The following is a 23,413-nucleotide window of genomic DNA, read 5'->3' as shown; positions in this document are numbered from 1 at the left end:
ATGAAGATCTCTTCATTCTTTACCGATCACAGATGTAAATCAAGGAGTTACGTAAGAATCGACTAGCACAATCCACCGAAACCACCAAACGTTGAAGTCCCCGAATCACTATACCACCATCTTTATGAGATCACCACTCACAAAAGAAAAAAAATAACTTGTCCCAACCGTTAACATTAAATTTCAACGCACCAAAATTGCTCAATCACAGCCGGAGATTCATTATCCTTTTAAAAAAAGGGAGTAAGTAATAACCCTTCACTGCAAAGTAAACACGGCCTTTGTTCACGACAACTTAGTTGCTGATTATTGCGGTTTTGGTGGTTTTCGGAGCAGTTCCAATATGGCGCCCCCCGGAGTAAAAATGTTTGAACGGAGTTACCGCACCGGTGGTTTAATCGGCTCGCACGGACAGGAAACGCAAAGGTAAGGCGTAAAGTACTAACCGAACTGACGGTTTCAACGTTCTTTCTAGGTTAGGGAGGGTGCGGGAGCTGTCGCGTGCCCTCCATCCCCTCTACGAGCCCTGAAGAGTCGGACCCTCGTGCAGCTGCCAATCGACCCCCGATCGCGTGCCCCTCGGAACCTTCGACGTGTGTGAGTATAAATTTGATATATTGGCGCGTGCGTGGACGCATGTGCCAGCAGTAACGTACAAAATGCAGCCGGAGACCTGTATTTCAACTTAAACTTTCTTCCGACAATTGCGATTTTAGGTATCCTTTGAATTTTTAAGTACTCCCTTGTGAATTCATGATCACCATGTAGCAGTTATCAGGCGTAAATCAAGGAGCGATAATGAAATGTAAAGTAACTCTGTAAACATCGCGTGAAAATAGACTGTACTATCTAAAAAATGGAATAAAACATTGGAAAGTAATTAACATGAAATTATTTGATAGCGCTTCAAGTGTAACGCTCATCTTAGATGCTATTGATTTCTCGTAAATATATCGTCCTTCCATTTTTTTTTTTTAATTTACGATTATTTCCCTTTATCATCGTATCATTGTACTAATGGTATTATAATGTTATCATATTGAGATTGGATTTTAGGTGACGCAAATGGCGGTGTCGGAAGAGGACCGTTTTCGTCGTACGACCCTGAAGACAGTAGCCTGTATTCAATGCGCAGAGGTCACTAACAAAGGAGCGAGGGTGTTCACTCTGCTCCAACGGACTTCGGCATTGTACAAACACGCGTTTTAATGTGTGCGTAACAGAAAGTGTATACGCATCGCTCACCGAGAGTTGCGGATCCATATGACTTTAAACGCTTTTCGAACAACTTTTGTATATGGTAACTCATACTTTGCGTCGCTCTTCATTGTTTACGTTCGTTTTCGGTAATACACGGATAACTCGAGGATAACAAATGCATTTCGCCTGGTTTTGGGTAGACTGGACCAATCATGGCGTTAGACAAGGGAAGCTCGAACAGAATGACACTCTCCCGTTTTCTGCAATGGCAGGTCAATGAACCCGACTTTTCGACTTCTCCCGTAATGCAGGCACGTGTCCTGTAAAATGCAAAGCGTTCTTCCTCGTCGGCCGCATTCGCGCCGTTCGCGAGTATTACCAAAATGCAGACGAGGCCGACCCTCGTGGATTCCTTCGTCAAGTACGACACGAGGTGAGTCGGTCCTTTTGGGTCCTCAAAACTGAATCCTAGGCCATCGAGAGCCGATTTGGACGCTCCTTCATCAGGTCGAAATGCGTGCAGATTGGCTAAGCTGAAGGAGGAGTTGCTGAGGGCCAAAAGGGAGCACGACGGGCGAGAGCAAGGTTTGGAAGGTACCATCTCCGACGAATCAATTTAAGGAGATATCAAAGTGGCGTCCAAGAGGGTTAACCATCGTTTATGAAACTTTGAACTGGATGTACCGAATTTTTTCACACTGTGCAGTGCTAATACAGAGGCTACAAGGAAGGTCCTAGCACCTATGAAATTTCTATTTTTCAAAAATGTATTCTTGGGTACTTACAAAATTGTTTATAAAAGAAAAAAAAATATATTAAATTTCACGGGCATAAGGACCTCTCCTATAGCCTCCATATTCACGTTGTAAGGTTTTAAAGGACTCGGTACATCCGGTTCGGAGAAAAGTTTCATGAACGATTGACTCCTTAGGTGCCACTTTCATATCCCCTTAATGTATTCCGATTATCTGGTCGGTTATCATTGCTAGTTTGTGACCTTTAAGAATCGGAGGAAGTGAAGATGCAAGAGGCTGCGTGCCCAAAGTGTAGAGGCGATGGTGCCGAGACTAGAGATATTCCCCATATCACGGATCTCTGCCCTGCGGACAAAAAGAGGATCGCCGAACTCGTAGGGAAGCTCGCGAAGCAAGTAGACCTTAATTATAAGGCCTGTTCTCTGTATGGCACTTTAAGACTAAGCCGCGTGAAGACTCTGAAAATGCATGCGCATGATGTCGGAAGTGGTAGAACGTGTTGCTTTGGATTATAAACGGGAAGTCGCTTCTTGGCGGCTTGCTTCCGGTTATCTAAAATCAAGATAATCTATGAATGGTTGCTTGAGGTTTTTGCCCTTCTTTATCGGTTATTATTCGCCGTAGATGCACGCAAGAGAGAAATAAAGCGGAGTCGGAGCTAGCGATTTGCAGAGAGAAAAACAAAGCTCTGGAGAATAGATATAGGATTTTCTTGAACCGCCATGAGGACGAAACGAGTGCCTTGAAGTCAAGGGTGATTACGTTTCTTAAATGAATAAAGAACATATTTTGCTTTTTTAGGATGTACATAAACATAGGGAAAACGAGACTTCAAGGAATTACGTTGTTTCAGTTGTCGGATGCAACTACAAAGACGAACAAGTTGCAGCTACAGACATCTCATTCCCTGGATTTGTTGAGTCGACAGATTCAGATCCAAGAAACGCAATTTAAGGAGCTATCCGATTCCGTTTGGGTTTTGTTGCGAGAAAAGATGCAGCTACAAAATTTGGCAATCGAGAAAGAGGCTCGAGCAAAAGTGGCAGAGGCTAAGATTGAAAGAATGAAGGAAAAGCTTGAGATGGAGAAGCTAGTTTTCCTGAAGGAACAAGCGAAGAATCTCATTGTTGCGACCTACGACAAGTCTTGTCAGACTCGAGAAGATCTTGCCAATGCAAGGTAGTTTTCAAGAATAACCAGGTTTTCTTTTCTCTTCCAATATGACGTGCAACGTATTAGTTTAAGGGCTTCTGCAACTGCATCGAGATCAGATACGACTTTTGAAACGTGTTCTGAAAATTCGCAAAGTCGGATGCAGATCAAGCAGATCAAGAGCGAGGACGATTTGGATGCACCATCCTCTGAAGCGGCTTTGGTACGCGAATTGTTCTTTAAGCATCCCGACGTCGACGACGTTTTAAACATGACCTCTGTATTTCCGCTGATTCACACCCTTGATTAACGCGCCTTTCCTCAATCTTGGATTAAATTCTATTGTAAGTTGAAAGCAATGAAATTGTTCATCTGAATTTGTCATTATGTTCACTGTGATTTACCCTATTTCGATTCCGAATGGGTACGAGTAAACTGAAGGAGTTAATCAGGCTCGTGTATGATGGCGCCACTGTACCATAAACTACATCGTTTCTTTCTTCCATCCAGGTGAGAATATTTTATTGAAATTAGCTTAAAATGAATGACTCGTATGTACAAACTATGCGGCTTTATTTAATTGTAATATCGATTTCCCTCAACTCTCATGTATCTTAATATTTATAATAGTTTCTTAGGAGGAAGTACGTAGTTTTAAGATTATAACTTTGTTGCGCATACCACCAGCCGGGGATTTGACGGATTTGAAAATAACGCGAGCTCGGGATGAAAGTTCGTTGATTGTTATTTGCGAGGATAAAGATTAGGAAAGAAGGATTTATCGCGAGGTCAGCGATCCACGTTGGGGAGGTCGAACCTCTTCCTCTTATTTTCTATCCTCGTCCTGTATGACTCCTTCGGAGGAAGGGCCGGGAGGGAGAATCCTTTAGAATTCGGAATGACGAGGCCTTTATGTTGCAGTCTTCGAATGTAGGTCGTGTTCGGTATTACCGACACCGGGCCGAAATAGCAAAGCTCACGTTGCCGACTGGTGGGTAAAATAGGAACCCTCTCTGTTGGTAAAGAATCATTTTCTACGTTATCAACCTGTGATTTATCCGTAGGTCCTCGTGAATCCTCCGCCATGCACGTTTGCCATCTGAAAGAAATAGAGAATTATTAGAAAATACGTGATCGGTGCTCCAAATACCAGAGGTATACTCCAAGAAGATGCAATAATATTATACCTCCCAGAACTCATCGAGGATATTTTCGAGGAATCTTCCGTGGACAGGACACTCGGTCGTCTGTCCCTTTTATACACCAACGGGTTCGCCTCCATTTCCTTCGCAACATTGTGCTGCAACTCGACTAGGAATTTCTCAGCGAATCCTTGATGTATAAAGAGAGGATGGTGGAGTAAATTTGAACAACTGGGTCTCATGTCCGGGTCCATGCGTAAACACTGGATGAGAAAATCGAGAGCTGCAGAGTTCCACGACGGGAATAAGTTTCGAATATTTCGAGCAGCCGAAATTGGATTCACTTCGAAGCTGACGCGTCGTAACAACCGCATGTTGCCATTGCGATTCAACAGTGTTTGATGTTTTCCGCAAACTCCACCTAGAACAAGCGTATCGCACGTTTCTTGTCTATTATTCATTGGATACACCGGTAAAACGTTCGCTATTATTCCTTCCTTTTTGTTTTCAGAGGTGTGTTATGCAGATCATAGTGTTAAAAAGGCTCACCGAGAAGTTTCATGATCTGGAACAGCTGATCCATGTCACTTTCGCCGGGGAACAAAGGATCGCCATTGACCATTTCCGCGTAGAGACATCCGACCGCCCAGACGTCGATTGGTTTGCCATACCGCGGATCGCCGACCAGAAGTTCCGGTGCTCTGTACCATCTAGTGGCCACGTAGTCCGTGCATGACTCATTGGGGCCGGGCACGAAGCGGGCAAATCCAAAATCGCAGAGCTTGACGACCCCGTTGGGCGATACCAGGATGTTCTCGGGTTTGACGTCGCGATGCATTATCTGGGGGTAATACAGTATCGCTTAACAGCCATTATCGCGTTGACAATCGGACGTACATTAGTTCTAGAATTACCACAGTTATCCAAGTTAACAGGTTTAAGATCCGAGGAAACGTTACCGATTTAACAAGCCACGCGAGGCTTAACCTTAATTCCGTGTATGTTCGACATACATACATAACTTGGGCTTTGAGAGAATCACGCGGCTATTGGCAGAGTTAACCAGGGATAAAATAAGTTTTGTATAAGTAACATTTTATAAGAATCAGGGTGCGATAGAACATAAAAGAGAACATTATGTGCGAGATTTTTTGGCCAATTCCTTTACTAGCTGAGTACCACTGAATGAAGCATAAATGTTAAACGCGGCCTGGTTAATCTTATTGGTTGGTGAGCCTTCTGCTACTCGAAGCAACCGAGCGTTACAACACGCACTCGTTTACGACAATGCTGTCATTCATTTCAACAATGTGCATCAATGCATACACGTATACAAGTGCGCATTCACGGGTGACAATATTTTCGTCACGTCTGTCCAAGAAATGTTCAATTTATCGAGGCTATTTGCGTCATGAAATGTATTATTGAGACTAATTGAACTGTCATTCCACGCATTAATCTCGAATGGATTACGATTATCCACAATGGATTCTGAATAAGTTGAAGTGTCTTCTTTGCATAAGTGGTTCAGGTCATCAGTCTTAATTTTTTCACTTAAAACGTTCCTCTGGAATGATAGTGGCCTTTACGAGTAAATCTGAAGGAGAACATTGAAGTAGATAACAGTGTTCTCGATTACCACTCACGTGGTTGACGTGACAAAAATTGAGTCCTCGAAGCACTTGGAAGATGTGACGTCGAGACACGTCCAATCCGAGTCCACCCCCGGCTGCTTCTAACTCGTCCAAAACTGTATGGTCCAAATACTCGAAGACCAAGTATAATCTCTTCCGTCGTCGAAAGACCTCGATCATGTTCACCAAATTCTCGTGGCGCAATTTCTGCGAAACAAATACCGTCGAGGATTACAGTAACATTATGTAAAATTTTATATACAGAATAATTCAAAATGACGACTTCCGCTTTCGTCCTTTTCTCCGAGGACGAGAATGAATTCAACATTTTGAATCATTCTGTATTTAGAATTTAGACATTAAAATTGATACTTTACAACTACCTTCAACATTCTGATCTCGCGAAATGCCATTTTGCGTACATGAGCATCCTCCTCCGTCTCGAGGAACTTCTTTATGGCGACAATTTGTCCAGTCTCCTTGTGCTTGCACTTCATAACAACGCCATAGCTTCCCTCGCCGACTATTTCGAGATTTTCATATTTGTCCATTCTGCCGCCAGAAATACTGATAGTCCGCCGCGCGATTTTCGCCTTGCCGTCCGATAGGAACCCTCTAGACATGTGGATCGAACTTAAAAGGACCACCGAACTTCACCGACCTCTAAGTCATGATTAATCAATCTTTGCATCATTGTCTGATTATCCACTGCCTCTTTTTATCAACCGGCACTGCCTCTCGTGTTCGTCGAAAGCTCGATTACGAACTGCCTCATCATAGTGGCGTGACTGACGAAAGTTTACCATCTTAAGTAGAACTTTTATTCCATATACTTCGTAACAATCGGTTCAGCTCGACATAGGCATTATTTTAATCCACGGAACTTCGAATCAGAGCTCGAATATCGTGAATGACTAGGTTCTCAGCAAACAGATGCCCGCCATCTTAGGCGAATCACAAAACCAAAAGAGTCCCACCACGCGAAATGAAATACACTTTATTCCGCAACCGAGGAATTTTAACCACGATAAGTGGTAAAAAATTTATCTTCCGTGAGGAACAAACATGTCTCTGGTCGTGAAAACCCCAGAAAGCCACGGAATTCGAGAAAATGATCCAAAACACTATCCAAAACTTTTTCGTCTTTTCAAATTAAATACTGTATAATTTATCCAGGAACACTGAGTATTCTTGGGGGGAGCTTTGAAGGAGTGACTGAGTTTTACTTAATTTCGAACTTTCAGCTCAAAATGAAACCGGAACGGTCAGACAGCGTTCTTGTAAACCGTTGCCGCGTCGACTCGCAAGGCTCTACTGTTATGACAAAAAGACACCCCCCACACAGCGAGGGCTTCAAAGGACATCCTCTGATCACGCGCACGTCACCGAAAATACATTTATCGATTGTAAACGAATTACAGAGAGCGAGTTAAGCGTCCCTCGGCATTGCTTCCACCGGGACTGCCGTCTACAACAAACGCTAAGCAACTACTCATCGATGGATATCGATCCCGGCGCAATTAGTTAGGTTCCCTTCGTCAGCTTCATGGCCGATGCCAGGATAGAGGGGACCTCGTTTTCGATCCTCTGGAAGATATCAAACGATGACTTGCTGGGTAAAAAAAAAGTAAACTAATATTAAAGCATCGGGAACACGTACCAATGCTCCATACCCTGCCAGACAGACATGACCTACGCCAACCTCCCACTTATTATTCACTCCACTTAACCTGCATCGATCCGACACTGTTTCCACGGCTCATAATTGTTTTAAACAAGACCAGTTAGAGTGGATTGTTACATTCCCTTTACAGTCTACGATTTCTAAACGATTACTCATCGATTGATATCGACCGTGCAATTAGTTCCCATCGACGGAGTCTATATCAGGGTGGAGGGACCCCGAGAAAATCAGTATACAATATCGAACGACGATTTGAGGAAGAAATTACGTCTAGCTTAGTCGCAGAGCCCTTCACGTTAAATAAAAATGATTAAGGCTGCAGGTGATTTACGAGTTAAGGGGGATCCCATGGAAGTGTTTCGGTCGCATGGTGTGAAGCAAGTTTTCGGCCTTCCCTCTAAATAAGAAATCCGCTTCTATGAGCCTGGAAAACAGGGAGATTTATTTATGTAATTATATATACGCGTATACATATTTCTCTGCCCGTGGGTTCAGAAATAACCTTTGGTTTACCTTAGGGGAGAATAATGCTCTCTCGCAGCTACGGTCTGGTATATCGCGGAAATGTGGGATTGCTGTCGTGCGGAATATTGCCTGAACTTTGCATGCTCATCCTTGACCAAAGTTGCCCTCGAAGTTCATAGGTCGCGATACCAACATCAGGAAATACGGTAAACTTGCCGAAATCTGGATCGCGTAATTTCCAAGGGGGTTGTTAGGGGATTGGGACGGTGTACGTGACTCGGGATAATTAGTACAACTTCTGAAGTAATTGATAAAATCCGATAGCTTGACTGTCTTGCGAGGGAAGTGCTTCCTGGTGTCTTTTAAGATCGCCGGTGCACTGAGAACGTAGAAAGAAATAATTAGGCGCACAACAAAACTTATTGGAGATAGTTTACTTCTTATATCATTATAGCAATTGCCTAGGACAAAGGTAGTCTGCCTCCATGACTTTAGTAGAATCGTCATCGGTCGAAAAGTTAGTGTCAAGTAGCTCTAATTTGTACGTTTGAAAGACTTCTAACTCATGACGGTACACTAGATATTTTTCTTCATTTCTCTTCCTTTAAATTTCAGGTTAACGTCAGACTATCCGCCCTCCTTTAGTTAGCAGTCCTTGGAGGTTGTCATTTTTTTATCTTTTCCACTCCCAGGATGTACGTTCGTACATTCAGAAGCGAAGTTTCCTACATGTTCCCTAGAGTCGCAAATATCGGTTCGTTTTTACGGTAGCCCACGGCGGTCGATACGAAACGATGGGAGTTTATTTATAGGCGAGTTCGCTGACATGCTGTGAATAATGTCCTTCGAATCCTCCGAGGAAGCAACCCCCTGCAAATCGAATCTGCACCTGCAGGTGCATGACGATAATTGAGAAGGCGTTCCTCATTCCCCGAGCAGACCTTACGGTCTGGTCTAATTTCCCATTATTATTTGGTATGACTAAATCGGGCTTTATGGGGTTATACGCCGATAGGGTGATCCAGAACCAAAACATGCTTCCACGGGTAAACCGTGGAGAAAAATCTACATCATGGAGCTGGATTACCCATAAGAAAAGTGGTGGTACGGTAGCGGATCCTCGACAAATCGCTAAAGTACGGTCTTGTAGGTCAGGAAGACGCGGAACGAAGCAGGTACGTTAGCGTAGGTCAGTATTTAAAGGGCGTGGCTAGACTACGAGTCCGCTTGGAGAATGTCGAATTTGAGAAGGAGCCACACCGACCAGACCGAGTTCCTCTCGAACGAAGGCAAAAGCGAACCGAGACACGCCTGCCGGAGAGCAAGCACTGAAATAGACGCGCCACATGGCGGGGGTCTTTACCATTGTACATGTCTGTGTCAATGCATATACAGATCGTAGCAAAGACGGGCCGTGACAAGAAAACGTTCCATCAAGGCCAATACGTTTCGATTCAACGCTCTTCCCAATAGCTATTAAAAATAAGGCCGACTTAAATACTAGAGAGCGCGCGATAATATGTCCCACACGATTAAACCCAATTGTACCGTATATTGAACGTCATTGAACAAATGCCGGCCGAACCGCGCTCGACTTTATACAAGCTAAAAGGCGCCATCGTGACAAACCGCGTTTCCTCCTCTCGGGCGAGGAAAACGTCTAACATCCAGGAAACCATAGGTTTCCTAACCCTTTAGTAGGGCGCAAAATTCCGAAGCTATAAACGCGAAGCCCGCGAAAATGCGCCCTGTGCGACGGTACCCTACATCGAGGCAGGCGTCAGCTCCGTTAGCTATCTTAAATCTATCGATATGACGTCCTCGAGGTAAGGAAAGAGAAGCCTAGGGAGGGACGGAATAAACGCTGGAACGTCTCTTCCAGATCCTTTATTTTTCCCTCCCTTCTTCCGAGAGGTTCGCCGTGCGCGCGTACGTAGCGGGAGCGGGTATGCGCGTGTGCGTGTGCGGGGCACACGTGCGACCAGAAGAAGACGTTGACTCTCGCGCGTCTCGCCAACCGCGGAGCTGGCCGACCGACGGCGCGTAGTACGAGAATACACGCGTCGACGCTCGGCACGCGTGTCAGCCGCCGGTCCAGACATCGAGGACGAACGCCGAGGAGCGTTTCCGTTCTCTCCGGCCACGAGTCCGCGAGTCCGGCGCGACTAAACGCGATTAAACGCGGTTAAACGCGGCCAATTCGAGGAATCGCGACGTCCAGTCGGCCAGTCCCGAAGGCAATGCCTGTCCGGTCGCGCGAGGCCCGAAACTGCGAGGTGACCGGTTACCTAGAGGCGCCGCGAGACCGCGAGGTACCCCGAGTGCCCAGGGTGCCCGAGGGCCCTGCGAGACGGCGCCACAGGGTCGCGGCCCCAGGGTGCTCCGAGGTCTGAGGCGCGGTGATTCCCCGGGAGCAAGATGGCCGCCTGCCACCCTAGGCCTGCTCTGCAGCACTTGCAACACCTGCAGCTGAGGGAGCCCACGGCTGTGGGGCTTGGGGGCCAGCAGCCTCTTCAGCAGGCCCACTATCCTCCGCATCTCCTCAACTGGGTGTACCTGGCGATCGCCGAGCAGAGCCCGGCGCAGCCTCCCGATCAGGTGAGCGCCATCTGCAGCGAGTCCCTGGAAACGAGTGCAGATTTAAGTTTCGAGTCTGGTGTTTGTAATCTGAGGAAAGGATAGGGGGAACCCCTGAATGCTATGTGGTTTGATTCTTGAGGCATCTTCATGGGGGCGATGATATGGACGCGTAGTTGAGTGGTGAATCCGGGGTTTGAGCATAATCTATCGTGAAAGATGGAGGGTTCTCCATATTTCGTGGGTTTTGTGGCTTCCAGAGCATGGCAGGAGGATATATGGACGGAGGATGCCGATCTGACGGTGACGGGAAGGAGATTGAGAGGCAGAAGACACGGGACCCTCTCTTTCTCTCTCTTTCCTACAGATTATACGAAATAATTTCGTAGCGCAATATAGCGACGGGCCATTTGATAGCAATTGAGAAAGGATCGTCCCTTGTTCGTCGTCGCTTAATCTTATTTCAGTCACAAGAATATCAACGGAGTGATTGGGCATTCGGGGTCCATATATCCTACGTCCATGTTTTAGAGAGGGATTTGAAGTTTTACTGCAAAGGACCAATCCTTGCTTCATGGTCGTGCAGCGGCTGGGAATGATTGCGCCAGTGATTGGTTAATGTCTTATTCCTGAGTATTTCGGAAACCGTTGAATTTCCAGCGCTTCTGTAATTGAAAATCTGCTTCAAACTCTGTGGTAAATACCGTGAAACTAGATAAGGAATCGACTTGGTTTCAGAACAAACTTTTGCCAACGATATGGGGCAACTTTCCGAGCGCCGCGACTCAAGGCTACTTACACCAAAATGCTGTGAGCCCGTCCGGTCCTCTCGGGGCTGGAAGTCTCGCCGGAAGTATCGGTGACCTGGCCGAGCACTTCTCGGAGCTGGGACTTCTGGAGAGGAAGCCAACCAAGAGGCCGCCATCTACGTATTTGTGTCATCTGTGCTTTAAGAAAGGCCACTACATCAAGGACTGCCCACAGGTGGGAATCCCTTTAATCGGTCGATTTGGAGCGATGCCACTTTACCGAAGAAGTACATACACGTAATGGATCCCCTGAAAGCAAAACAAACAATAATGTACATACACGGGCCAAACCTCATATGCATGCACCCAAAAGCAGAGGGAAAGTTCGCCACGGTTTTTATCGCCCACGCGATTAGTTCGTACTTCCTACCGTCGGATTATCCCTCTACCGAGTTTCCGAGTTGTCCCTGAACTATGTTATTTTCAGAACGAGCCGCTCGAAATAGTTTAGATTACGTATACGCACGATAACTAAGACGAACGATTCGCTCGACTCCGGAGGCGGCCATTACACAGAAATGCGGCAAGGGTATACGGAATTGCGCATTTGCTGGAATTCGTTTCGACAAACGAAGTAGAAAAACGTAATTATCCTCAGGCTACTCCCGACTAGATGTTAGAAATTGAAACTGGTAAGCGACTGTAGCGCCATTTGCGGTGAACTACGTAACTACTGTTTCAAGTTTTTCCGTTTCTCCCAGAAGCGTCCTATTTTTTCTTCTTCTTCTAAAGTTCACCAAAATGAAATCGATCGTGTTCTCTGGCAAGTCTTCGAGTTTTATAACATCGAGTGGAGGGAACAAAAAATTATAATGTATGAAGTGGAGCCGTAAGTGTGGCTTAATCGAATCCGCCGCATGACGCATCGAGTACGGCACATGCTCCGTATATCGACGGGGCATCCTTGCGGTTCGCACTTGTGTGCGTATAATGGGAACGAAACGCGTGGCTCGGAACGCTCGGATCCATCTAGCCGTTCAATTGAGCGCTAATTGATGCAACAAACATCGCGTGTGTCCGGAGTATCCATCGTGACATCAGCTCGCCAAGCTTCGTTGGTTTGCCCCAATTAAATCCTCCAATTACCAGCCGCACCGCCTCCATCTCTCCTCAGATGCAAAATGTCCGGGATCGCGTCCGCAGCCTGACGCAAATTTGGCTAAAAATACAATAAGGTGGACAAAAAGGGTGCATTACGGTCAACGTTTAATTCTCTGACTCAGTTCCAAATTGGCGTCCGCCTTTATCGTGGGCCTTCCCTTGCATTGCCAAAAATCGTTGACTAACCTTTTCGGGGCTCCTTTTCGACGAAAATGAAAAACAAAACGTTCCTATTCCTGCTACAGTTGGAGAAATTGTAGTTTGTTGTTAACTCTTCGGTAAAGTGATCAGATGTTCTGTTACAAATGCTGTCCTTTTCTCGGATGGCGTCCTTCCGCGTTCCAAGGTGACCAAGATGTCCTCCTTGTCCTTTTGATAATTATTTAGACATACTTATCAAATTTCATTGAACCCTTTTTCTGGAATATAGATTTGAAACTTAATTTAAATATTTCTCCAATATATATACATGTCAGAGCAATAAGAGGTAAAGGAAAAAAATCAGGTATTCACTGGAATTGAAATTTTTAATTCCACTCCACTCTTCTTACCAAAAAACGCCACTGTAATGGCTTCCGCCTGAGTGGCATTTTTTTCTACAGATCATCTTCATTTCTTTTACCGTTTATGTACTTAAAGTAACAAATGAATATCGTCGATCCACATTGGGTGGCGTCAATATAGATAGACGGTGCAGCTCAATAGGCAAGATCCGCCATAGGTAGAAAGTTAAATACAGTGTTACCTCGATATACGAGTGCCCTAATATACAAGTGTTTTGAGATACGAACCGCCGAGCGAGCGATATTTTGCTTTGAGATGAGAGCAAGATTTGAGATACGAGGAATCGCACACTAAACCGCTGCACACGACACCAGCATGCGCCCCGCATGTTGGGGTCTTGTGCAGCGTCTTTGAGATACGAACAATTTGACATATGAACAAGGTTACGGAACGAATTAAACTCGTATGTCGAAGTACCACTGTATTCTGGTTCGGTGATGGGTTTTCAGGCGAGGCCAAAAGGCGAGGGCCTGACGCCTTACCAGGGCAAGAAGAGGTGCTTCGGCGAGTACAAATGTCCGAAGTGCAAGCGCAAGTGGATGTCGGGGAATAGTTGGGCCAATATGGGACAGGAGTGCATAAAATGCCACATCAACGTCTATCCTCACAAGCAGGTGAGTCCGGTGGCCGCATCGTCCGCCTCGTCGATCTCCTCCTTCCGTTACGTAAGTCTTCTTCAAGTCCCTGTAAAATAAACCCATACACGATAAGTCACGTCCAAGCCCGTGAGATCAGACTCTAAAGAAAGGATATAATACCGATGAGAAATCTAAATTCAAAGAGAAGCGGTAAGGTTCTACTGGCGCCATCTGTTAGGGAATTAGAAAAGCCTCCGACATGATGTAGCACACTTACATACATACATCACGCACACGACTACCTGACTTTTGTGTGACTTTATGGTTGAAATTTGAATGTTTCCAGCGCCCTTTGGAAAAGCCGGATGGACTCGATGTGTCGGACCAGAGTAAGGTCCATCCTCAGCATCTTTGCGAAAAATGCAAGACTCTGGGTTATTATTGCAGGCGTGTCCAATAGAGTGGGAACCCCAGCGCTGGTCACGTGATAAGCGGGAAATTAGAAAAGCGAACACTCACCGTGGAATTTGCGCCTTCTCGGCTGCATTCCGAAATTTGCGACTTCTTTTCTTAATTAAAAGGGAAAAGAATGGAAAAAAAAGAAGAATTAAAGGGAACCGACGAGAAACCGACACGGTCGATTTTGGAACAGGTCACGTGGAGATTGGCGCGAGTTTTAAATCCGGCGACGCGATTGGTCGACCCAAAGTGCGCCAACTTCGAAACTTCCACGCTCGGGAGTTGCGGTTCTCGTGCTTGTTGCGATTTGGCCTATTAATAGTATCGCTATATTTAAAGAAAAACAAGAAACTCGCGTACGAGGAATTCGCAAACCGAGCGGCCAGATCCTCCGTACCGAAATATCTTCTATAATCGTTTCCGATCGCGCGATCGACACCGTTCCCCTCTGAAATCTCCGGAAGGGAAAAAAAAGAAATCGACGACAGATTTCCTTCTACCGTTACGTCCGTTTAGCGAGTCCCTTTTCTACCATTTAAGAGAGGATATATATTATACGCCCGTTATATATATACGTCTCGAATGTCGAGAAAAATTCCAAAGCAGAGATTCGACGTTGCGGAACCGATATATATATATGTATAATACGTATATATCCATGGAAATTGTTCTGTATAAAGTGGCTCGAGTCCGCGCGTCTCTTAATATGTATAAATTAGCGTTGCCGACATTTCTACGTATCTGTATATATATACATATAGCTGTATATTAAAATGAAACGTAACGAAAAAAAAAAAAAAAGAAGTGAGATCTCTCCCCTTCTTTTCTCTTGTCGCAAGTCGACAGATCACAGTTCGTCAATTCTCACCAAAGTGCCATCTCGGAAAATGAAGCCATCGTTATCTCCGTTATATCTGTTATATACACACACGTACAAAGGGCCTTCACGGATCTACCAGTAAAGCCGTATTATTAGCATAAGCGCTATTAATATTAAAACGATTATTACCGTTACTACTATTATTATTAATAATAATATCTGTATATCACCGTGCCAAATATACAAGCCAAAGATACCGTGCTCGTATCTATTATTATATATGTATACATATATCACTCCCTCAGCGAATTTCTAATCGCTTTCCATGACACGCGATTGTATAACGTAAATATCATTATATAATACAATATACATAACGAATGTACAGTGGTCAAGGATTGGTTACGACGAAGAGGCGATCCGCGGTGGGATCCTCACTGAAATATGCTGCGGAGTTGAAAATAGTGGTGGAAGAGGCCTCCGTCATGACTGTCACCTGAAAGAGAAAGGATCTCCATCGATTGGAAATAGAGTACAACTAAGTCTGGTAGAAAAATCATAATTCTAGAACATATGATCGATTTTGATACTTACATTGGCGGGATTCGCAGTCCCTTGATATTGGAACTCTTGGTTCGGTTGGTGAGACGGAGGTTGGGCGTACACTCGCCTCGGCGACACCTGCTGGGAGTTCATTCGCTGGCTCTCAGGGTATCGATGCTGCTGGACTTCGTCTTCTATGCAAATGGAGTCCGAGCCTTCCAGGGTATACTCCTTCAACGTATACTCATTGGTCTCCATCTTGGAGGAAGCAAGCTGGAAATCGAAGACTCGCTGAGGGGACGGTTGAACGGCGACGGGACTGGATACACTAGGTGGCGGCTGGCTGATCAGGGTGATCACCTGCTGCGGTTCCTTGTTCTCCAAAACCAAGGAAGGTAGGGGCACGGCAACCGGCAAGATGCCAGTGGAAAGGATGCCTTCGGAGCCCGGAGAGCCAGACGTCGAATTAAGAGTCTCGTGAGTTTCCTCCCCAGCTTGGGAAGGGTTCTCCAGTTGCGGAGCTATGGTCCCAGCTATCGAAGGCTGCTGCTGGTCGACCAGGTTGATCACTTGAGGCTGTGAAGCCTGCGGAGAGGGTTGCGGTGGAGGCTCCGGGAAGAGTTCGCTCTTCAGATTGGGCAGAAAGACATCGATGGTCCTCCAGGTAGGAGCCCAGAGATTCGAGGAGGGCGCCAAGACTCCTGCGGAGGACATGACTAGCAGCATGTTCTTCAGGGATTCTGGAATGGCTTCGAAGAGCAGTTCGCTGTTGTCGGCATGCATGTAGGCTCGGAGCAGGTCTAGGACGGTGAGCCACAGAGGCAGGAATCCAGATAGCGTAAGCAGTGGAGTCAGGTGGTGGAGGAAAACCTTTGAAAGTAGCATCGCAGCTCGGACCCTGGTCTCTTCGACACCACTGGGATCGTTAGGAGCCACCGGCCCTAAGAGCTGGGCCAACAAAGGGAATAAGACTTGCTCCAAACACTGCGACCACTCCTGAGCCGAAAGTTGAGCTAGATCATGGGCTAAGAGAGTGCTTTGAAGGTAAGTTATTGCCGATGCTCTGACGGGTCTTCGAGAGTCACAGCATAGTCTTGCTATTCCCTGAAGAAGTGGCTTCCAGGCCTGGGGCCAAAGAGAGAATCCTTCGGTAGTACCTCCTTCTTCTGCCCACCATCGAAATACCTGAAAGCACGAGTTAAGATTAATCATCCCTGCGAGATTTCGGAGTACCAGGGTGTAGTTTCTAAAGAACCGAACAGTACTTGAGCGGTCCTGGTGTGAAGCGTGTGCATCAAGTCCAGAAGCTGTATCGGACTCTGCTGGTATCCAGGGGGCTCCTCCGCGTAGCTGTGAACTCTGCTCCGTTTCCCAGCGCCATGAAGCACAGCTTCGGCGAAGGTCCTTATGCAACGTACGCAGAGTTCAAAATTGAATGGCGTAACATGGGCGACGTCTCTGACCAGGAAGGTCAAACTTTCACAGCACTTCACTAGAGCAGCAGGATCGTGCGGCTGCAAGTCTTTGTCTAACACTATAATATCTGCTGCCACTGGAAGAGGTGCTTCGGTCCCTGTCGGAGAGACCAGAACCCACTCCGGTACAGGACTGATGGGTCTGGTGTCGAGCACGGAGACTCTGTTGGTTGACTCCTCCGGAGAAGAATTACCGGTCTGCTTTGGAACCAATGCTCCTGCTCCAGCACACTCCAGCAAACAGAAAACCACCTTCCAGTCCTCTGTACCGTGGATATTTGCTGCTCCAGTTTTTAGCAGCTCGAAGAGACCAAATGCTATTTGCCTAGCTAGTGGAGCAGTTGTTGCCGAGGGCAGATGAGTCAATGGCAGCAGTGGAGGCAACACCGTCCAAGCGAATTCCTCTCCTCGGAGAAGTCTGATAGCCAGTCGAAGCATCCCAACTGCTACTCTCTCCAGAAGGTAAGGCCTATTCTCTCGAGCCGTAGATGTCAACAGAGTATCCAGGTGACCTTGGACTATCTTCCAGATAGACATCACTCTGTCCCGATTCTGAATGGTCACTTCCAGGAGGAGTTCCAGCAGGAAAACCGATACGTCTTCATCGGTGGGGTTTGCAGACACCAGAGCACCCACCAAGGCCCGAAGAGATTCGACCTAGATATATAACCCTTCGTGTAAATCCCCCAAACTCTGATAGTCTCTAGACACCCGTAAAGATGGAAGTCTTTAAAAGACTAGAAAGTTCTAACCTGTAGGAATTTGCTCTCTTCCACGATCTGTTTCAGGTGACAGTTAACGATGCATTCAGTGGCCCTTTTTCGAGTCGTAGGCTCAGCTGGATGAGGCAACCGGGGAGCATCGAGGGCGATGTAAGAGTAAAGGCTCGATAAGATTCCCTGCTCCGCTGGAGGGGCCTTCGGAACTGCAGGTTCACGGATCAAGGACACCTTGCCGGAAGGATCGAGGAAATCCTCTCCTTCGGTGAAGCTGCCTGGCAGAAGTCTCGCCTTGTAAAGGGTCTGCAGACAGTCTACGATGTTCTTCCAGGAGGCCCTAAGAGCGTCACCGTGGAGGTGGGTGATCTTGAACAAGGTCCTCGTAGCCAACTGACACCTGCCGCTGCCACCTAGGTGGAGAACAATTTGCTCCGCCTCGCTGGCACTCACCAAACCGGTGAACTTGCAGAGTGTCACCATCAGAGTATCCAGATCGCTGCTCATTCCATAATGAGCACTGATCGCAGCACAGCTGGAAGAGTGAATGCACCTTGTCAATAATCATATTCATTGTTCCTATTTGAGTAAACATCCTCTGTTACATTTATACGCGTACCTAAGGAAAGCCTGAGCTACTCTGCGTTGCAGAGCTCTATCCGGCGCCTTGTCGTAGGCTCTGCATAGAGCTCCGATGATGGGAGCCCAGGCTCGTTCAGCAAGTTCTCGATCGACGAACTCGCCGGATTCTCCGACCATTAAATACGTACTCTCTGGTCCAGCTCCTCTCCTGAGTAAAACCTTCCAGAGGTAATTCTCCCTGACGAGTCCCGTGTGCTCGGCCGGCATGACTATCTCCTCACCCCTGTAAGAGATAATCACGATCATCCAGTGCCCACCTGGTTCCTCCAATAAAGAGGCGCCAATAACAAGGACCAACTTGATCGCCGTGTAAATCTCATCGAGCATGTCTTGGTCAAAGTCGGTGTCCCCGTTAACCTTCTTCAGATTCCTTTTGAACTCGTCGGCGGTCATGGGATTGCTCTGTCGTTTCACGTTGTAATTATGCTGGTCGACATTGAGCATAATCACCGCGTAAGCTAGGGTGAACGCCGCGTCCGCCGAGACGAATGGTTTTCCGTTGCTTTCCTGAAAGGATTCATTATTAATGTATTCCAAATACTTAATTGTCTATTAGCGGCAGGGAACTCACGTGCCAGTGGTCCGCAAATTTTTCCAAAAGGAGGGAAATTAACGGAGCTTCTCCAGGGAGTCTGAAGGACTCTAGATAGAGCCGGAGGGCCTGGTCGATACGAGTGCGCCGTAGATCGAAATTGCGAACGAAGCAGTTGAGGATGTTCTTGTTTTCCTTCTTGCTGAGGAATTCGCCGATGGCTTTCTTGTCCAGGCCTGGATTCTCGCGCAGCAGCTTGGCAATTCTCTGCGGGTCAGGATTGCCTGGAGTGCCACCGAGCAGACCATGCTCCGTAAGCTTTGCTATGCCTTCTCTGGGATTTTCATTGAACTTCTCCGTACCCAGAGCTAGCCACTGGACGAGGAGAATGACGTATAAATTAAAGCAACTAATTGTATTATATTAAAATATTATAACTATATTGTTAATTCTGAAAGTGTTACCCTTTTGTTGGCCTTCGTAACAAGAAGCTCCTCCCTTGTTGGAAGATTCTCCGAAGCACTGTGTCGAGAGGTTCTCCGATTGTCTTTGTAGCCTTTACATCGAGCCTCCATGCCAGAGATGAGCATTAACAGTGCTTCGAGGGAAACTAACTGCACACTATACATGCTACCAGTGACTGCGGAAGCATTCTACCAGGGTCAGAGATTCGAGAAATAAGACTGGGAAATTATGTGTAAATTATAATGCTATGAATAAATAGGATAAAGTACCTTGGAGAGCATCTTCATTAAATCTTCGTATAAGTTCATGGAATACAGTCCACAATCGTAATTTAAATACAATTCCGCTGGCAGTCCAGGTATTCTCCATAATCTGACGATGGCCTCTACAAACATGGAAAAAATGATTAGAAATATCAATATTTAGCATGGCTGAGCTTTAAAAAATCGTTGTAAATGATGGTTACATCTATAACTTTTAGTAGACTCGAGGATCGTACCCAGTGATAGTTCTCGTTGCTCGTAAGTTATCCTGTTGGATTCAGAATTCACTATCTCCATAAGCTTTGCCAAGTAATGCTCCATCTGGAATTTCAGATGTTCTCGTTGCGATTCGAAGAGAAGGAATGACACTTGGAGGTCTCCAGCGAGGATCGACAACCTATCCGTTCCAAGCAACTAAAAGTAAAAAACATTGAAAATGCAGTTCTGAAATTCGTTGTCCTGTATTCAAGGTGTAACCATAAATTTAATTGATCCATGAAGGGCTTCTTAAACTTGTTTTAAACGCTTACCAAAATGAGATTACGACAGAGATCATCTTTTGCCAAAGCAAGAAGTGAAGGGAATTTCGAAAGTGCATCAGCAGCGATCTCCAGAGCAACTTGCAGTAGACTCAGCCCAAGATGGGTCATCACTTCGGTGTTCTGTTTATCAATGGGATTACACAGAGAAATCAGAAACCGGAACAACTCGCGAACACAAAGAGCACCGTATGGAGCAAGCTGCTGCAACGGCATGAACCTGACACCTTGAGTGTTAACATATTCTTCGAGTGGTTCATCTTCGACTTTAATCTTTGGCAGTGTTGTCGCAGTACCTGTGCCAGAATTCTCCTCAATCGATAAGTCTTCTATGCTACCAACTGGAGAGCGGGCAAAATTTGAATTCTTGTACTCTTCGGTAGGACTGTCTGCAGCATTGCAGCTGGAAACCGAGGCTTGATTTTCTATTGGTACTGATTTAATCAAAGAATCCGTCTTTTCTTCATTCACGGTCTCACCTTGAGTCTCAGCATTCTCACTTTTTATACATCGTTGCGAGTCTTCCTGGTTAGAGGAATCCTCGATTTCATTGGCTTTGGTTTCGTCGGTAATCTCTTCACGCTTTGCATTATTTTTGACGTCCTGCTTTTTATCCGTATCGATATCCTCTTGATCCTTAAGAGATTCTGCCTTTGTTTCAGGTTTAGCTGCACTGGACTTTTCGATTTTTTCATCTTCAACTCTTTCCGGAGTACCTTGGTCCAAGGAGCCTTGCATGTCAACGATATTTCCTGCTGGTGTAATGGGGGTCGTAGCCAAGTGACCAGCTTTAATTCTTTCTACTGGACTCAATAGGTGAGCATCGGGTTCTTCAATATCTTCGCTAGTCGGTTTCGCCTTCGGCTTAGAATGAGGTTTGTTCTTCCTGTTCTTACGAGTGTTATCTACGCTGTTTGTTCTCATTTTCTGGAACCGTAATAAATACTCTTAGTTGAGGCACATCAGAATGCTCGTCGACGGCTGAAAGAATGCCTGTTGAGTACTTGCTTTCATGTTCAGAAGCATCCGAGTGTCTTCAACAAAGTGCGGTAGCCTGGTAAAAAGGTGTTGTACCATGTCCCGCAAACAGTGCTCAGCAGTCCTCCTGAGTAGCTCTATTAGACATTAAAATTTTCTTAAATAATGAATATAAAAAACAAGAATGTGTAATTAGCAATTCTTACCACTGAGTCTCGTCTCAAAGCATATCCTAAAGCAACTGAGCATTATTTCGCAGATGCTCTCGTTAGACAAGTGGTCCCCAGCTGGAGAAAGCATCAGGGCTCGTAGAACCTGGAGGACTCGCATGAGAACGACTCCATCTCCAGAAGCATCGGTTCCAACGAATCGTGCATGAGTTACAGCATCCGCAATGGCCTCGACGCAAGGTGCTATTGCTGGGTGATCAGGATCTGAAAATTGTTGCATTAATAATACCATTAACAAATTTTAAAGCCAATGCAATTTTACGCAAGCAAATAGCCAACATTACAACCCAGAAACATCCCAAAAAAATTAAGGAAAATTTACCAACAAGACCATAGGACAGGATCTTATTAACAGCCGATAATGCAAGACTAGTAACAGGACCAGTAGTTTCTTCGGAGCGAACAATTTCAAGAAACGGCGCAAGGAACACGCCAGGCTCCAGCTGCGACAGACTTGCCGCATCGTTAAGAGCATCCTTCAGGGTTGACAGTCCCTTCATTAAAGCATCCTGGTCCTCGTCCTGAAAGATCAGAGTCATTACGGACAATGTATACCAACACAACCATATAATTTACTTTTGTCTTAAAATAGACGTGACAACCTGTTCATTGTGTCTAAAAGGATTGATATCATCAACATATTCGATACCAATTCTTTGGCGGTATATGCCACATGGGTAACATGACTCGCTGTAAGCTACTTCGCGTGGTACTTAACCTAGAAATTACGGGCGATCGTAATTTAATTTACTGATAGCCAGTTAAAAAGTAAAAGAGTATATTAACCTGATGGGAGTGAGAGGACCACCGGGCGCCTCGCCGCATCGCCGTTACCAGGAGGCCGACCTCCCCCTCGACGACGTAAAGGCCGCCTCCTGGACAGGCCGTCTTCTCCGACCTAATCATCTTCGCCGGTTCATCTGTCTACACCATCTTCGAGGGAAACGGGCACGTCTTATGGCTCGATAACGCTACGTCAAGTGTCAAGAGCACCTCGATCTCTCAGAAGACTTCCAACACGATAGGCATTGGTTTACGCGTTCATATAGACGTGCACAACGCATCTAGAAGGCTGGTAGATGGTACCGCCATCTCGAGTGCGCGAGCTCCTATCAGGACTTGCGCCGCCCTTGGGGGCAAAAAACGGTGAAAGCTAACGTACGAAACCAGAGGGCAGTACAGGATGCGATCGCATGATCCTGCCCGTGAGCAATCTCCCAACTCATTTCAGGGGGTAACTCATTTCTGACAGCGATGAGTTGCGCTGCCACTTCGGGGTAGGTTAGGGTAGTGGTACCGATGGTAACTTGCCATAGAGATTAGTATCTCTGCTTACCATAAAGAGTAAATGTTGCTTGATAAAATAAGTTTTGCATTAAATTGAATGCAATAACAGCTAACAGAACTTTTGAAAACATTTTTTTCTTACAAGGAAAAGTACTGCTCCTTATAAGGTTAATCTGTTAGTTAAATATCTCAGATGAATCAATGCGAGAACTTTTATACTTAATGGAGAGATTTACATTATATTGTGTATATATAAGATCAACTATTTGAAAGATATGAACCAAAGAATGTAATGTATTTAAACATGTACCACATTAATAATTAATGACTATAATAACGTTGAGGTAAAACATAGCTTAAGTTGAATTTCAAGCTTGTCGTTTTGCTTGATACAGCACAACTATAACAGGAAATGTAAAGCTGAATCCAAAACTAAGTGCAAGTACTGTACTGAATTTTTTTACATTGCGAGTGTCGATCGGAAGCACCTGGGGAATAAATTAGTTTTCTGGTTAATTTGTGTTTAGGAGGAACGGTTTAGTTTGTCATAATCCTCGAGATTATGTTGACTATAAGCAATTTCTTTAAACATAGAGATATGCACACGGACTGGATTTCTTACCTCGTGAGGCATTGGGCCTGGTAGTAACGCTCTTATTTTTGCAATATCTGTATGAGCCATTCTGCTCAATATGTTAATGACAGGATTAAACGTTCTGCCACTTAAACGAGTAATAAGCATTTTTCTTGATTCTCTGTCTATTAAGGAAGAATGGTGTTCTCCGATAAATCTTTCCCTTGGT

The 23,413-nt window shown here is 45.6% G+C and overlaps 4 protein-coding genes across 8 annotated transcripts; 2 read left to right on the top strand and 2 right to left on the bottom strand.

Annotated features, from left to right (window-relative positions):
* Nucleotides 1-1,583: 1,583 nt before the first annotated feature.
* LOC105704442 lies at nt 1,584-3,417 on the top strand. Its single transcript, XM_023434251.1, has 6 exons — nt 1,584-1,633; nt 1,724-1,794; nt 2,205-2,346; nt 2,580-2,692; nt 2,792-3,134; nt 3,264-3,417. Exons 1-6 carry the CDS (start codon nt 1,584-1,586, stop codon nt 3,415-3,417), a joined length of 873 nt encoding a protein of 290 aa, XP_023290019.1.
* Nucleotides 3,418-3,678: 261 nt separating this feature from the next.
* LOC105704459 (cyclin-dependent kinase-like 4) lies at nt 3,679-6,704 on the bottom strand. 2 transcript variants are annotated; one of them, XM_012433678.1, is made up of 5 exons: nt 6,261-6,704; nt 5,896-6,090; nt 4,799-5,090; nt 4,295-4,670; nt 3,679-4,206 (listed from the first exon to the last, which is right to left on the bottom strand). In XM_012433678.1, the coding sequence occupies exons 1-5, from the start codon at nt 6,504-6,506 to the stop codon at nt 3,897-3,899; spliced, it is 1,419 nt and encodes a 472-aa protein (XP_012289101.1). In that variant the 5' UTR covers nt 6,507-6,704; the 3' UTR covers nt 3,679-3,896. The 2 variants fall into 2 exon arrangements, with proteins under 2 accessions (XP_012289101.1, XP_012289102.1); XM_012433679.1 differs by having other exon boundaries at nt 6,267-6,704.
* A 1,092-nt stretch (nt 6,705-7,796) lies between these two features.
* LOC105694194 (zinc finger CCHC domain-containing protein 24-like) lies at nt 7,797-14,931 on the top strand. 2 transcript variants are annotated; one of them, XM_012414642.2, is made up of 4 exons: nt 7,797-10,630; nt 11,348-11,593; nt 13,533-13,697; nt 14,008-14,134. In XM_012414642.2, exons 1-4 carry the CDS (start codon nt 10,451-10,453, stop codon nt 14,119-14,121), a joined length of 705 nt encoding a protein of 234 aa, XP_012270065.1. In that variant the 5' UTR covers nt 7,797-10,450; the 3' UTR covers nt 14,122-14,134. The 2 variants fall into 2 exon arrangements, with proteins under 2 accessions (XP_012270065.1, XP_012270064.1); XM_012414641.2 differs by having other exon boundaries at nt 7,799-10,630; nt 13,533-13,748; nt 14,008-14,931.
* A 194-nt stretch (nt 14,932-15,125) lies between these two features.
* Nucleotides 15,126-22,333, bottom strand: LOC105694193 (Golgi-specific brefeldin A-resistance guanine nucleotide exchange factor 1). 3 transcript variants are annotated; one of them, XM_012414640.1, is made up of 16 exons: nt 22,110-22,333; nt 21,646-21,844; nt 21,300-21,527; nt 21,124-21,230; nt 20,107-21,042; nt 19,813-19,990; nt 19,583-19,698; nt 19,313-19,501; nt 18,888-19,223; nt 18,615-18,823; nt 18,294-18,539; nt 17,711-18,209; nt 16,749-17,615; nt 15,844-16,668; nt 15,535-15,774; nt 15,126-15,436 (listed from the first exon to the last, which is right to left on the bottom strand). In XM_012414640.1, exons 1-16 carry the CDS (start codon nt 22,227-22,229, stop codon nt 15,332-15,334), a joined length of 5,400 nt encoding a protein of 1,799 aa, XP_012270063.1. In that variant the 5' UTR covers nt 22,230-22,333; the 3' UTR covers nt 15,126-15,331. The 3 variants fall into 3 exon arrangements, with proteins under 3 accessions (XP_012270063.1, XP_012270062.1, XP_012270061.1); XM_012414639.1 differs by having other exon boundaries at nt 15,126-15,452; nt 15,535-16,668; XM_012414638.1 differs by having other exon boundaries at nt 15,535-16,668.
* Nucleotides 22,334-23,413: the final 1,080 nt, after the last annotated feature.

The sequence above is a fragment of the Orussus abietinus genome, unplaced genomic scaffold (genome assembly GCF_000612105.2).
Source record: "Orussus abietinus isolate OABI.00-Male unplaced genomic scaffold, Oabi_2.0 scaffold6, whole genome shotgun sequence".
Taxonomy (NCBI): domain Eukaryota; kingdom Metazoa; phylum Arthropoda; class Insecta; order Hymenoptera; family Orussidae; genus Orussus; species Orussus abietinus.
This window is presented reverse-complemented; position numbering and strand designations above follow the sequence as displayed.

Coding starts and splice junctions, on each gene's coding strand:
- LOC105704442 (XM_023434251.1), top strand. CDS start 1,584: ATGCAGACGAGGCCGACCCTCGTGGATTCCTTCGTCAAGTACGACACG. Junction 2,347..2,579: donor CTCGTAGGGAAGCTCGCGAA/GCAAGTAGACCT, acceptor TATTCGCCGTAG/ATGCACGCAAGAGAGAAATA. Junction 3,135..3,263: donor GAAGATCTTGCCAATGCAAG/GTAGTTTTCAAG, acceptor AAATTCGCAAAG/TCGGATGCAGATCAAGCAGA.
- LOC105704459 (XM_012433678.1), bottom strand. CDS start 6,506: ATGTCTAGAGGGTTCCTATCGGACGGCAAGGCGAAAATCGCGCGGCGG. Junction 5,091..5,895: donor ATTTTTGTCACGTCAACCAC/GTGAGTGGTAAT, acceptor TATTACCCCCAG/ATAATGCATCGCGACGTCAA. Junction 4,207..4,294: donor TCCTCGATGAGTTCTGGGAG/GTATAATATTAT, acceptor TATTTCTTTCAG/ATGGCAAACGTGCATGGCGG.
- LOC105694194 (XM_012414641.2), top strand. CDS start 10,451: ATGGCCGCCTGCCACCCTAGGCCTGCTCTGCAGCACTTGCAACACCTG. Junction 10,631..11,347: donor CGGCGCAGCCTCCCGATCAG/GTGAGCGCCATC, acceptor ACTTGGTTTCAG/AACAAACTTTTGCCAACGAT. Junction 13,749..14,007: donor CGATCTCCTCCTTCCGTTAC/GTAAGTCTTCTT, acceptor GAATGTTTCCAG/CGCCCTTTGGAAAAGCCGGA.
- LOC105694193 (XM_012414638.1), bottom strand. CDS start 22,229: ATGATTAGGTCGGAGAAGACGGCCTGTCCAGGAGGCGGCCTTTACGTC. Junction 18,824..18,887: donor AATTTGCGGACCACTGGCAC/GTGAGTTCCCTG, acceptor GAATCCTTTCAG/GAAAGCAACGGAAAACCATT. Junction 18,210..18,293: donor GTAGCTCAGGCTTTCCTTAG/GTACGCGTATAA, acceptor TCACTCTTCCAG/CTGTGCTGCGATCAGTGCTC.